Source organism: Nyctibius grandis, chromosome Z (assembly GCF_013368605.1).
Source record: "Nyctibius grandis isolate bNycGra1 chromosome Z, bNycGra1.pri, whole genome shotgun sequence".
NCBI lineage: Eukaryota > Metazoa > Chordata > Aves > Nyctibiiformes > Nyctibiidae > Nyctibius > Nyctibius grandis.
In genome coordinates this window covers 47,803,042-47,817,458 of record NC_090695.1, presented here as the reverse complement: position 1 = coordinate 47,817,458, position 14,417 = coordinate 47,803,042, and the positions used below count along the sequence as shown (strand labels likewise).

Here is a 14,417-nt window from a genome sequence, read left to right as displayed (position 1 = left end):
GGAGGGATTGCTTCTGAAATAGGTCTGGTTAAGGGCCAAAAAACCCTGACAGAGGCCACTATGGCTGATCTGGTTGTTTAGATCCTTTTCAAGGCTTTATTATGTGTTACTTTATTTTCTTTTCACAGTTTTGAAGTATGATTTCTCCTCATACCTCTGATGATCCCCAGGCCTCTTGTAACTGAAGATTTTTTCTTTATCAAACTCATTCTTGTCTCCAAGTGCATGCATCCTGTTTTTGTTTGCTGGATATCTCAGACTGCTAGCTTTGGCAACTGGCTTTGAGAGCCATAGGGCAGAATCTGGGGGGAGAAGAATCACTCTTCTCAGCAGAGTCATGCAAAACTTGCAGTTGCAGACCTTTACAAATGAACAATACATCTTCACTGGGAGGGGAGGGGGGAAAAAGCATTTGCCAGCAGCTTTAACAATGAGTGCTTGAGCTGTTTTTTTCTAGCAGGTGACACCAAGGGTCCGGAAAAACAAATACTGGGTAGAATTGCACTGAGTCAGTAGAACAAGTCCTTGCAGCCTGAAGGAAGATGAAGGAAAAAAGCTTACTTACTGTTTTCAACAAAGTGGTTCCAATAAAGTGGCAAACATCAAATCATTGGGATTATAATGTGGTTGGTTTATGTCAAACCTTGAAATTATTCCTTCAAGAAAAACAAAGAGATAAGATCTCAGAAATGCATGGTAGACTCTGGTCATTCCTGAATTTACTACCACTTTAAGTGGGGGTGTCCAGTCTAAATTAATATGAATTCTTTTAATTGCTATTGCTGGTTAAAAAGGAGGAAGCAAGCTTGTTAATACCTGCAGGGATTTTCCTGCTGAAATAGTCTTTTAGCAGCATGAGACTGCCTGTAAACACAGTTCTAACACCTGGAGACACATGTTGAAAACCTATTCAGTGGTATTTAAAAAAGATATTCTGAAGCCCATAAAAACCTCCATTCATAATGAGTCTATACCAGCATTTCTTGCGAGTCTAAGCAGAGGGAGACGTACATCAGGCACAGAAGCTTGCACTGAAGAATAAAATTAACTGCAAGGTTTTCTCCTTAAATAACAGCAGTAAAGAAATTATTGTGCCTTTCTGGAACAATGACTTGTTCTGCGGAAAGTCTCAAGTGATTTTGTAGGTGTTGGAGATGGAAGTGGGCTCATTCCCGTTTAGCTAGAGAGGTGAAGTTTAAGACAGCAATGACACTCACTCCCTGACTGATGTTAATATGTGGTCTAGACATAAATATTGCCTTATTCACTGAGAGTTAGTCACCCACTTTCCTGCCAAAACATCATTCTTCATTTCCCACCTCTGTGTTTCAGTTTCATGTGTGCCACCATTTTGGGTTATTACTTTACCATCTGTTGCAGGCAACTTTGGAAAGCTGGACAATGACAGCTCGCTGCAGAGGTGATCACAGAACGTTCTTGGTGCACATGGCATGTGGTCTGGGGTACACCTCTCATGGCCATACATCATTTCTGGGACAGAGGTGTCTTTGTGTCCACACTACAGCTAACTGTAGTGCTTGAACTGAACAGCGTTATTTTTGGTGACAGGTGACTAGGTTATTCACACACAGGAACTTGTAGTTATGGCACTGGCTATTGCTCTCTGCCCTGCTCTTGTTATTCTCACTGACTTGGTTGTGAAGGAAGGCAGCATCCAGAATATATTGTATCACTAAAACAGCCTCACATTAAGCTATTCAAACTGGGAAGTAGTTTGTTGTTTGTTTTCATTCATCAAGCCCTTGTGAGGGTTATAAGCTGGAATTTCAGTTTGTGCTCACTGCAAAGTGTATGGCAGAACCTAGACTTCGAGGAATGTGACTGTGGTGCTCTTCTGGATGTTCTGCCAACCCTGTCCCTGATCACAGATGAGACAAAGAAATTTAGGCTTTATCATGGGATGTTTCTTTTTATTCTGTACATGCTAAAAGGACACAGCTCTTTTGCTGGGCCTCTGGAGTTGAGGTCTCCTTTCTGCAGATGCCTGTTAATTGCTGTTCTCCTGAGACAGACACCTTACTTCAGATCTCCTTCCCGGTAGACCTTTGATCAATACTTTTCAACTGCAGTTTTTCAGCAGGTTTTAGCTCACTTTCATTTGCTTCTGAGAAAATAAGTCAGACTTTACAGAAGTCAAAGGGTATCAAACTTAATGTTTCCCCATAAAAAGTAAGCCATTTATCCTATTAAAAAAGGAAGTTTTTCTGGCTTAATGCAATTTATTATTGTAATTTGCCTTGGCGTTTTTTTTTTTATAATTACTTTATCATCCTTTGGACGCTCATAAAATTGATTTTTTAATCACTTGTAGTGTTATTGCCATTCTAAAAATTGGACTGGCAGGTGTGTCATTTTTTAGGTCCTCCCTTTGGCTCATCATAAAGGCAGGTAATACACTTGTCCTTTTCCAGAGCTCTTGATGCTTATACTTCCTCCAGCGTTCTCCAAGATACTGGACTAGTGTCTACAAATTGCTTTGGCTAGCTCCTTAAGCAGTCAGGGACAAATTCCTTCAGGCAACTTGAAAACATCTACATTATCTAAATATTTTTACCTCTTTTCTCTGTTCTGGTTGACACTTACTGCCTGACTTTGTTATATTTCTGATCACAGATCAGAGGGGGATTTTTGCTGAAAAGTGAAGCAGGAAGAGGAATAAATGCTTCAGTCTCCATGTCTTTCCTTAGCTGTCCTCCTGTATTGAAGTTTGTTGTACTGATATTCATTATTCTTACTCAGTTATGCTCATGCCATATATTCTTTGAATGATGAACTCTATTCCTTTGAGATTATTTCATCCTAATTACATTTCTGCCCTTGGATGTAATGTAAATTACAATCTAATTCTAAATTCCTGTTAGAATTAGAAGGAGCAGAACATGCGCAGAATAGCTTCATCAGCATTTTCATACAATAATACTTTCAGCACTGTGCACATCTTACTTTTTAACATTTTTTTTTTTTTTAGGAGATATAGAAGTACAGTCTTAACTCTTGAACACTTTCATTAATTGGTGAAAAGAAGCCTCATCTCCTTCCTGCTTACGATGATCTAGTATACAGTAGATCCTTATCATTGTATCACCTCTGGTCTTTTCTTTTCTCTCTTATTTTCACCCAGAGACATTCAACAAGTCTGCTTCTCACCTTTTCCAGAACTTTAGAAAAAGTATATGTACTATTGACATAAAATTTAACGTCTCCTTGCTTTTTCCCCATCTACCTTTAGTGAACAAGCTAGATCAATACTCTACACATATGATTTATCCAAGCACTAGCTCATTTCAGAATTGAAACACTTTGAAAGTTTGGAAACATTTTTTCTTAATGTTCTCTTAACCAACCAGCAACAACACTGTGTACCTTACGTACAAGCTCTGTTGGAAGAAAGAATGAATTATGTATAGCAGAATAATACAATACCATATCAGGTCTACTCTCTCATTAGATGAGTAAGAAGAGGTGATTTTGCATGTTCCAGACTGTTACAGTACAGGGCATACTGACTGAGAAAATGAATGTTGATGTTAGGAGATGCAGACAAAAGGAAATGGGATGGAATTACAGAAAGTTAGTGGAGGAGGAAGGATCAGGTTGTCTACAGGAATCAGAATGGCCATGAAAAGTGGAGGATATCAGGTGACTAGCCTGGCTCTTTTAGTAGCCAGAAATAATAGTACATCACATGAGGGAAGACCCTGAAGTTGTAAGACCAGTTCTGATTTGCAAGGGACAGAGCTTAACTTAATTGGAAGACTTCAGGGAAATAGATAAGTGTCAGCATTTTTGTGGCATTAGCAACAATGTAACATCTGGTTCTTCAAGGTGCAAATATTCAGCCTCATCTATGTCTCTGAAGCTTTTTCAGTTTTACTACTATTTTTGCCACCAGACCTCTCCCACGTATAATGTTACTACAGGTAATTCTGTCAACAGTATCCCTTTGCAAAGAATAGCTGGTTATTATTCATGGTGATACGTCTCCATGTACTACAGAAAAGACTGAAGAGTATGGATGAGCAGTTCAGACTGCATAAAATGAAATAAGCAATGTATTTTCACATTTGGAAATAACATATTGCAAACAGAAAAGTGCTAGACATAATATTTTAAAAGTAAAAGTATTTAATTTAGAATAATTATTTTATTATTAAACGTGATAAAAATAATATACTGATATTTGTATCAATCATATTTTACAGTCTGGTTCTATAGCATTTTATGCAGCCAGCCTAGTCAGTTTTCTAGTACATAGTGTCTTAGAAGGACGTCAGATAATATATAGCTATAAGACTTTTCAATAGCAGATATTTCCTCAAAGCTGGGAGTCTGAATACTTTACTTGACATTCAAAAATGTAGGCCCTACGTTTTTCTGATTATTTTCTTCATTTATTTTAATTTTGCATAATGAATGCTAATGAATGATGCTGGACTGAGCCTTGGGGGCTGCCGTGTTCTTTAAGAACTGCAGGATATGTAAAAGCACACACAATGCAGTCTGTAAAGTGGCACAAACACTGTCCTATCTGTTTTCTTTCAAACTGGCTTGTTTTGGGGACACAGTTGGGATCACACACTTGTTTATTCATCCCAGTCTGTGAAGACAGTTACTACTGATGCTAGGGGCTTGAAATGTTGATTGACAATGACTGCAATTATCAGCCTATTTCATATTAGATTATCCCCTCCTGTGGACATGACAGTAGGATGCTGAACATTCCTCGTACTTTTTCATTACTTAATTGTATCTATCCCATAAACGTTAATGCAAGGTCAGATCTTTCCCATCTTATTTCATTTAAGTTAAAGTTGTTGAGGTTGCTTGCATAACTAAAGACACATGGATGTGATCCATTATAAAAAATAAATTATGTCATTACCTGACATTGTGTCCAGAGAAGATCCGCTTACCTAGAGCAAAGCTCCTGATGTTAAATAACCTTTAACTCTAGTATAGAAAACATAATAAACATCAGGAAGGTTTGAGCTCAAGAGGAACTAGCTGGAATCAGGCTGGCTTAAAATCCCCATAAATTTCTGCTGATAAAACACCTGCAGCGTGAGCGACATCATTTCAGCTACCCCTTTCTTGGGCATACATGGTCACTCAGTCTGAACTGTGTGGTAATTTTGTAGTGTGAGTTGTAATGATTCAATATCCGTTGGTAATGTAAAAGTGAAGATTTCATGTCGCTTTTGTATGCAGTGACGCAGATTTGTGCTTAATGCTATCATTCGCAGAGCAGGACTTAGCCTAAAGCAGAAGGCTGAGAGTGGAGAACAACCTCACTTAGCCAGTGGGAAATGTCAGGTATGGATGTGAGCTTTAAGCCATTTCCTCACATCCTGTCACTGGACACCCGAGAGAGATACCAGCACTTCCCTCTCCTCTCCCCATCATGAGGAAGTTTTAGATAGCAATGAGGTCTCCTCTTCTCTAAGGTGAACAAACCGAGCATCTTCAGCCACTCCTCATCAGTCATGCCCTGTAGTCTTTTCACCATCTTTGTTGCCCTCCTCTGGACACATTCTAATGTTTTTTATACATTTGGCCCTTTTGGCCACAGGGGCACATTGTTGACTTGTATTGAGCTTACCATCAGCCAAACCCACCACATCTCTTTCTGCAAGGCTGCACTCCAGTCTCTTGTCCCCCAGTCTATACATAAAAGGGTACTAAGTCAGTAAGGCATGACTTTCCATTCATGAACCCATACTAGCTTTGACTGTAGGTGCTTGCACCCTTAGGTATGCACTGAGAAGGGATTTTGAGTCTTCTTCATGGAAAAAAAAAAATGGACTTACTTAAGTGCTCAAAGGGGCATATATCTGAGAAGTTTGTGCATTGAAGGTGTTCATGAAATTAGGGGTTTTAAGTTTAAGCTTTCCTTAACTTCACGCCCAGCAATGCATTTCTGGATAAGACTCAACACTTTCCTGACCATCCTTCCCACCCACTTAAGACTCTCTGATTCTCCAGTTAATCACTGCAATTTTACAAGTGTAAATAAATTTGGTCTCAAAATGCTGCAGAGTCTAGCATGTGAATATAAGCAGGTGTGAGGTCCACAGAAGACCAACACCTTTGCAGTGAAATGTAGTTACTGCTTACTGTGCTGTAACCACTAGACTGTGATTCTGGTCTATATACAGCAATTTTGTATGTGGATTTAAATTACAGGGCTAGGTTCTACTGCAGCTTGTTAAGTGCTGATGACAAAGAATATACCACAGCTTGTTAAGTGCTGGTGACAAAGAATAGAAAAAAATGCCTTTTAAAAAGCTGTTGGGCTTTAAAAGAGAGTTCTCTTAGAAACACTTAATTTGAAGATTGTTTCTAATTATATATTGTTTTCTGAGATTTGCTTTCCTACCCTTACTTTTTCACTATTAAGACATTCATATGAATGCAGGATCTTATTTTCGTAAGCGATCATCCGCTCTTGCTATTAATTCTCCTTGTGAAATCATATTCCTCTATTTGTCACAGCACAATAATTTCCGTGGCAACCAGCTGTGATGTCACACGCAAGAGCTTATGATTTCAAGAGCTGTTTTGCTTTTAAATATAAAGTTCCTATCTGGTAAGCAAATATCCCTTGTCCACCTAAATGCTGCAATTAAATGGGGACAGAAAAATATATGCAATAGAAGCAATACTATACCTAGCCAGAATACTTATCAAAGGTTTCTGTGAGATAATGGCAACTTTTCAACGCTCTTCTAACGTAGTTTGCTGAGGAGTATTTTGCATTTGGTTCTAATCTGGGCCACTAGTACCTTGTCTGCCAAATACATGAAAAGACATTATTCTAGAAGGAGTTGATTTATGACATGAAAGTTTTGTATCTTCACGAAGTCACAGGAGAGCCTTGGAGGTACATTTTCTGTCTTGCTGTCTCTCCTGTAATAAGGAGAAGGATTACATTTCCTTAGAGTATGTGGAGCTTTTAATGCCCTGGCACTTGGACCCTCTCTGGAGAAAGAGGTGGGAGAGATGTTCCTTCAGCTCCTTGTCAGTCTGTGGCTGCTCCTTGTTAAACACTAAGAACAAAACCAGAAATGAAAAAAAGCAAACTAGAGGCTCTGTGCTTGTGTTTCATTAATGCTGCTGGCTTGGTGCCCAAGTATGTCAGAAAAAACTACTTTCTTCAAAAATTCAGGGTATTGATTAATACTGTATTAGGGACTTCAGATGGAGCAGGCGCACTCTGCCAAAGATGCCTCCTCTGACAGCGGGTGCTTGGAGCGCCAAGTAAGATTTGACAGTGATCTCTGACTACAGTACAGGACCACAAGATGAGGCCCTCAGAGTCAGGGCTTTCAGCTGAGAAAGCATAGGCTTCAGCACAGAGGTCGACCTATTCATGTGTTCAGAACAAGAGAGCGCTTTTAAATTAAAATAGCAAGGACAGTCATCTAGCAGGCACAATAGATTTCAACACTGTGCTCTGTCTTTCATAGTTATTTAAGTATGCTCGGGCATGTGACACTGACTTTTAAGACACATGACAAAGATAACAGAATGATGAGCAGAGAAAGAAGCCTTAAACAACGTGGGATGCACTTCTCTGGTATTTGCAGAGCTTCTGTCTCCTCTCCTCCTTTTAAAGGTTTTTCAATGTGAATGGTTTACCATCATAAAAACAAGATGGTATTAGCTGAGGAGAGATCGGATGGAGGGAGGGGAGGAATGAGCACTATGTCAGAGGAGGAGAAATAATAGCTCTGACCTATGTGTGAGTTGTCCGGGGCCAGGATTTCAAAACAATTGCACTTGCCCTGCAAGTAAATTCTCTCTCATCTCCTGAACTTCACAGTCTTCAACTCCAGATCTGAAAGCTTTACTGACAGCCCAAGGCTGCATATGCAAGATGTAGCTGGCAGGTACAGTATGTCTCTAAATTTGGGCAAGCTGATCAAAAATCACCTTGCAAAACAAAAACCAACCTCCCAGGGCGTGCCTTTGAACAAAATAGTTAATGCTAAGTGGCTTTTCCCTGTCCTTAGTTTGCTTTAACCATTGTATGCTGTTTATTGCAGGAGTGATTCGTGAGAGTTACCTGAAGGGTCATGATCAGCTGGTGCCGGTCACCCTGTTGGCCATTGCTGTTATTCTTGCTTTTGTTATGGGAGCCGTCTTTTCAGGAATCATAGTGTACTGCATCTGTGACCATCGCCGCAGAGACGTGGCTGTTGTGCAGAGGAAGGAGAAGGAGCTGACCCACTCCCGCCGAGGCTCCATGAGCAGCGTTACCAAGCTCAGTGGCCTCTTTGGGGATGCTCAGTCCAAGGAGCCAAAGCCTGAAGCTATCCTCACGCCTCTGATGCACAATGGCAAGCTGGCTACCCCAGGCAGCACTGCCAAGATGCTAATCAAAGCTGACCAGCACCATCTGGACCTGGCTGCCCTGCCAACCCCTGAGTCCACCCCAACCCTGCAACAGAAGAGAAAGCTCAGCCGTGACAGCAGGGAATGGGAGAGAAACCAGAACATCATCAATGCCTGCACAAAAGATATCCCCCCGATGGCCTCACCCGTGATCCCAACCGACCTGCCGCTCAGGGCTTCTCCTAGCCACATTCCCAGTGTTGTGGTCCTGCCCATGGCCCAGCAAGGCTATCAGCATGAGTATGTTGACCAGCCAAAAATGAGCGACGGGGCTCAGATGTCTGTGGAGGACCAGAATGCCACCCTTGAGTACAAAACTATCAAGGACCATCTCAGTAGCAAAAGCCCTAGCCATGCAGTTAACCTGGTGGAAAATCTCGACAGCATGCCACCAAAAGTACCCCAGCGGGAAGCTTCCCTCGGGCCCCCAAGCGCCTCGCTGTCACAGGGTGGCCTGAGCAAGCGGCTGGAGATGCACTCTTCTGCTTACAACGTGGACTACAAGAGAAGCTACCCTACAAACTCACTCACGAGAAGTCACCAGACATCAACCCTCAAAAGAAACAACACTAACTCCTCTAACTCATCCCACCTCTCCCACAATCAGAGCTTTGGCCGGGGCGACAACCCGCCGCCAGCCCCGCAGCGAGTGGACTCAATACAAGTCCAGGCTGCTCAGGCACAGGCTGTGACTGTATCTCGGCAGCCAAGTCTCACCACCTACAACTCACTGACGAGGTCAGGGTTGAAACGCACACCCTCGCTAAAGCCAGACGTACCTCCCAAACCTTCCTTTGCTCCACTCTCCACATCCATGAAGCCCAACGATGCATGTACATAATCAGAGGGGGGGGGAAGGACAGCAATTAAGCAGAGGTTGCCCTTGAAAGCCAGTGTTCTGCAACTCTTATCACTTGCTCCTCTGAGAAGATGGTTGTTGCAAGCTGAAGATGTGTTGGATTTCTGCTCTCTGGGAAAAGTGGAATATTTTTTTAAACCCGAGCCATATGACCCATGGTTGAAGGTTTGCAATTGCAGGACTCGCCCCCACAACCCGCCAGTTCTTTGCTCAAAAGACTAACCCTCCATCACAAACGTTGAGCCAAAAGCACAGAGGTGAAAGATGACTGTGACATTTCACCCCGCCCCCCAGCTGCACAGTGCATTCCTGAACTGGGAAAGAGTGCTCTGAAAAGCAAAACAAATAATTACAAAAACAAACAAATTCAAAAAAAGAAAAAAAAAAGAAAGAATCTATTGATAAAGCTAACTCTGACTTAACAATGGCAGAAGTTTACCACATGCAGGTACTGTGAAATGATGCCCATCAGTGTTACAGCCATTTGGTTACAGCAGTTAAATGCCGTGTTGGGCTAACTATGTCATAGATTTCTGCTACCCTTTTAATGAATAACACGAGACTGTTAACGCAAGTAACTCCTCTTATTTATTGTTCAACTTTTGTTTTTCCTAAGGAAATGACTTCTGCGTATCATCCTGTGAGCAGCTCTTCAGAAGTACCTTGAAAGTTATACCTATTTAACGTGAAACCCATTAACTGGAGTAATTAAAACTCTCTTATTTTTCCAATGAATTCACTGAGTTAGATAAGTTGGAGCTGGAATTCTGAACTTTGTGCCTGGACTGCCTGATTAGCTGAAAAAAAAAGGGGATATCTATTTAAGTCTCTCAGCTAATTAGCTGGCTGGGCCTCTGACCTAAGACAGCAACAAACAAATACCGCGAGTTCATAACTTCTAACACAACTGCAAAAGAAACTCTTAAAAGCTGCACATTTGTGCACCATTGCTATCAACATGGCTTTGTCAGTAGCTAATACTTTCTGTGAAGGCACCAGCTTGTGATGTGCCATCTCATTTCACCTTGCATGTGAGACGGCAAACAAAATCCTCAAACAGTGTGAACTAGTTAATATGCCGGCTGTTACCATGCATAAATTATGGTCTTATCACACGGGTTTTTCGTGGGAATATATCTGTGAATAGCCTGTTTTCTTCCACATGTAAATTTGTGCCTTACACCCTCAGTTGTGTATACTTGTGAGCTGTAGTATGTTAAACCTTTTTTCTTTTTCCCCTTTGAGTAATGCAAATATTTATTGATCCTTTCTCCTCCAAGCCCCTCAAGAACTGGAGTAAAGACATTCAAAGAAGAAGGTGGTGGTTATTGTCATAACCCTGTGTCCCTCAAGAAATTAGGCTAGCACCATACCCTCCACTTCAATTTGACTTTCTAGTTGTGCCAAGTCCTCTGTCAAAACCACCTACAAGCAGCGATGCCCCCATGGCACCACACTGGAGGTTCTGCCTTCCCCCACCTCCCGCTCCCCCTTTACCACATGGCAGCACAGGAATCATTCTCACTGGGCAGCAGGGAAGTGACCAGCACCCTTGTCCACAGGGCTGGTGTGTCCCCTGGCTGGGGATGAGCGCTGGTGAGAGGTGCCAAGCCCTGCAGAAGGTCCGGCTGCACGTCCCACAGCACGCAGGGCACACGGAGCTAGGACAGGCAGGCGGGCTCCTGCTGTGGCTACCTGCTGCTCCAGACAGATGCTGCATATACGTCTTTGGGGAAAAAACGTATTTTTTTTTTCCTTTCTTTCTTTTTGTGTGACTGTGCATGTAGCTAGCGTGGGAGTGTGCGCGTGCACAGGTGTGTGCGTGTGTGTGTGCGCGCGCAGGTGTGTAAGTTCCTTTCCAGTCTTTCAGTTTATGCAAAAACGTAGATGTGTTTTTAATCTGTTACAATAACTGTGTCAACATACTGTAGAAAAATGATGGGGATCGCTTCTAAGCTTTTTTTATATATATATATATATCTACTGAACAGTATGTTTGAGTAAGGTGGTTGTTTCTGTTTCGATTTGTTTTTTAAAATTTTATACTTCCATTTGTTTTTCAGGGTTTTGGTTTTGTTTCTGAATGATTGAAAAGACAGATTTTAAGTCCATTAGCTTATAGATGGTATATATAAAGTCTGGATGGTCTAGACCGAAGTGTGTAACAAGGGTGCTCGCATGTTCTTTCATTTCATCGTGGCTTCTTTTATGAAACAGTTTTGTTCACTCTTTGTGAACTATGCAGACTGGAGTAGATAGTTCTGTATCCAAAGCAATGTTGTTGTTTTAATAAAAACAAACAGAAAACCCTTTCAAAGCAGTAGGTAGCAAGGTAATTTTTTTTTTTAAAAGAACCAACTCGCAACCTTTTTACCAAGCTCCAAACCCCTGGAGCACCAAATGTGCAGGTCCCATTGATATTACCCCACAAAGCGTTCTCCCAAAAACGTAGAGATGAGTAATCATGGCAACAGCTTGTGCAGCGATCTGCCTTCATGATGTACACCACACCAGTTACTGGGCTGACCTTGAAACATGCATTTTGTACTCAGTGGGTCTTCTGTTTTCATCCTTTCCCACTCCTGGTTCCCTTCCAGCCTTTGTTTTGAGGGGTTCATGAACCTATGTGTGCCTTTGCTTTCCACCCTTGCTATACACTGGTAGATGCAACAAATTCAGACTCTCATTTGTTGTAAAGCTGTAAAGTATTGTGATGTCACCAGTTTCCCTTCATTTCCACATCCCCCTAACATCTGATTCACAACTTAATGTATGTTGTAAAAAAAAAAAAAAAAAAAAAAAAAAAAAAAAAAAGCAAGAAAGAAAAAGAAAGGAGGAGGAGAAAAGGGGAAATAAAAGCTCTTGATTACTTATGGTAATAAAACCAGACTGTTCTACCTTATTTCTTGTGTCCTGGTTCTTTTGTTTGTATGATGGCTTATCCTTTTCCTTAAAAAATAAAAACAAATGCAATGCTGAGCATTTAGATCATGTTATGGTGAGAAAGAAATTTGTTACTTTCTGTCTCTCCCAGAAGATGACTTTAGAGTAAGGTGATGGTAATTAAAAATTGAATTACACATTTGCTCTCCCTCTATTCATATTCTGCATTTTCTTTTTATGAGCTTGTTCATCATCAAATATTTATGGCGGACTTGATAGTTTAAAAGATCAAGGCTGGGATTTCAGCACGCACGGTCCACCAAAATAGATCTTCATACAGATGTGACTTCATTTCCAGGCTTTACATATTAATAACGAGGAGCTTGTGTTTTCTTTTAGCAGGCACAAATCTGTGGTGCTTCACAGGCCTCCTTTAGAGGACATTGCCTGAGACTTTAATTCTGCAAGAAATTGGTAGTAAACAGATAAAAGCATATGTAATCTCTCTAGTCCTGGGAGTCATTAAAACATACTTGCGTTCTCCACATTGATTTTATGTAACTGTGGATCACTTACGCTCAGCCATTACAGTTCAGGTGAATGCTTGGTTACGTTAGTTACTGGGCTTAGTGATTTCATTTTGTGACACAAGTTTCATGTGACCCTGTAGAAACAAGGGATCTGATCCAGTAATTTACCCTTGATCAGGTCATACTCAGGCTTTCCTGCCCTACCAGGACACCCTGGACCTAGAGTCTTACCAGTACATGCCGGTCCCCCACCTCGCACCATAGATATCCCTGACACTGGCTCAGCAGAAAGTGGTGAATTACTAGCTTTCCTTGAGGAGCAGGACGTGATGGATTTAAAAAGGGAAGTCAGAAAGCCTTGGCATGCTCTCCTCGGTGGAAAGCGGGAGGCCTCTCTCCATCTCCCTCTCTCTGCCCTGAAGGACACCAGGACTCTGAAGGTGGTGGCCTTGGCATAGCAGTGACACACAACAGCAGAGCATTGCAAACATGGTTTTTCAGTGCTGGCCAACAGATTAGTCTCTTTTCATCTCAGGTGCAGGCTTCCTTTGAGCCAGGCACACTGGCGTGCAGATGTGAGGTGTGGACGTGGGAATGATGCCTGCCATGGCTGGGACCTGGCGGGCTGCCCCGAGTGATGCTGAGGGACCCCTAGCCTGGGGACAGCGGGCACTATGCTGTCACAGAGTGCTCCACACTCTGCTGCATTTGACCTGCATACTCCCAGAGTCGCAGCAAACAGGAAAGCAAATGCTCTCTGGGTGGTTGGAGACATGTATCGTTTTCAGTCCTGCAGCCTGTCCTCCGTGAAGTTGCTTTGTCCAGCTTTGTTTGAAATGCTTCGTATAAGCAGTGCCTAGGGAAGCTACTCAAAGATTAATAGATCTCTATTTTAATATTCATATTCCTCTATAAACAATTGCAGGCTGGAGGACAGGGCCCAAGAGCACCTCTAGCAGTGGCTCTGACTGCCTCCTTTGCACAGCTCCTCCATCTTTTGCCAGTGAAAGGAAGGTCCATGCAAAGCATGGGCATGAAGGAAGGAGGGCAGGAAGGGGGATGCCCTGATGCACAAGCCGTATGGGGTCTGTGACTGCTCTGCTTGTGGGGCCACAAACTGCTGCCCAAGGCAAGATGCGAACCTATCCCTTAAAGCAATTTTCTCTCACAGCACCTCCCCAAACGTGCACCTCTGTGCTGCCATACACATAGTCGCTGACAGAGAGCTGTCTTGCCATACTGCTGTGCAGAAATGACCAGGAGAGGAACTGAAGGAAATAGGGTGCATCAGACCCCACTGCCCTTGTGGGGTCTTGGCCAGCCAAGCGCAGCGCAGGCACCCACAGCAGCGCCCCACCAAGGAAAGGTCCCTCCACTGAGCTCCCCACCAAGGAGAGGCAGTGCCCACAGCATCCAGTATGGTGGCTTTTGACAGGGGAGGAGACCTCTGAGCTACCCGCCGTCTATTTGAATCATGAGCTCCAGCCCCTACCCAGACACTGGTGCCACACCGCAGACACTCCCTGGGGTTGAACAGGGCGAAGAAGATACTCAAGAGAAAGCAGGGGTGCTTTGAGTGCTTCAGTCAAGTAAATGTTGCCTTATTCATCGTAATAATGGTACTCATATTGACCTCATTAACATGTCATCAAGGATGCATGGAAGTTGCTTTCCAATCAGCATTAATTTGCATACATATTTTTACACAAAAGAGAACCAGCTGAACGACT

General features: G+C 42.4%; 1 protein-coding gene across 2 annotated transcripts in view; it reads left to right on the top strand.

The window, feature by feature from the left end:
- The window catches only part of SEMA6A (semaphorin 6A), a 118,946-nt gene extending 106,930 nt beyond the window's left edge, over positions 1 to 12,016 (top strand). For both annotated transcript variants that reach the window (XM_068423046.1, XM_068423045.1), the window contains one exon: positions 8,067 to 12,016. In XM_068423046.1, the coding sequence (XP_068279147.1) occupies positions 8,067 to 9,256 (1,190 nt within the window). In that variant the 3' untranslated portion in view covers positions 9,257 to 12,016. The remainder of the gene's footprint in view (positions 1 to 8,066) is intronic.
- Positions 12,017 to 14,417: the final 2,401 nt, after the last annotated feature.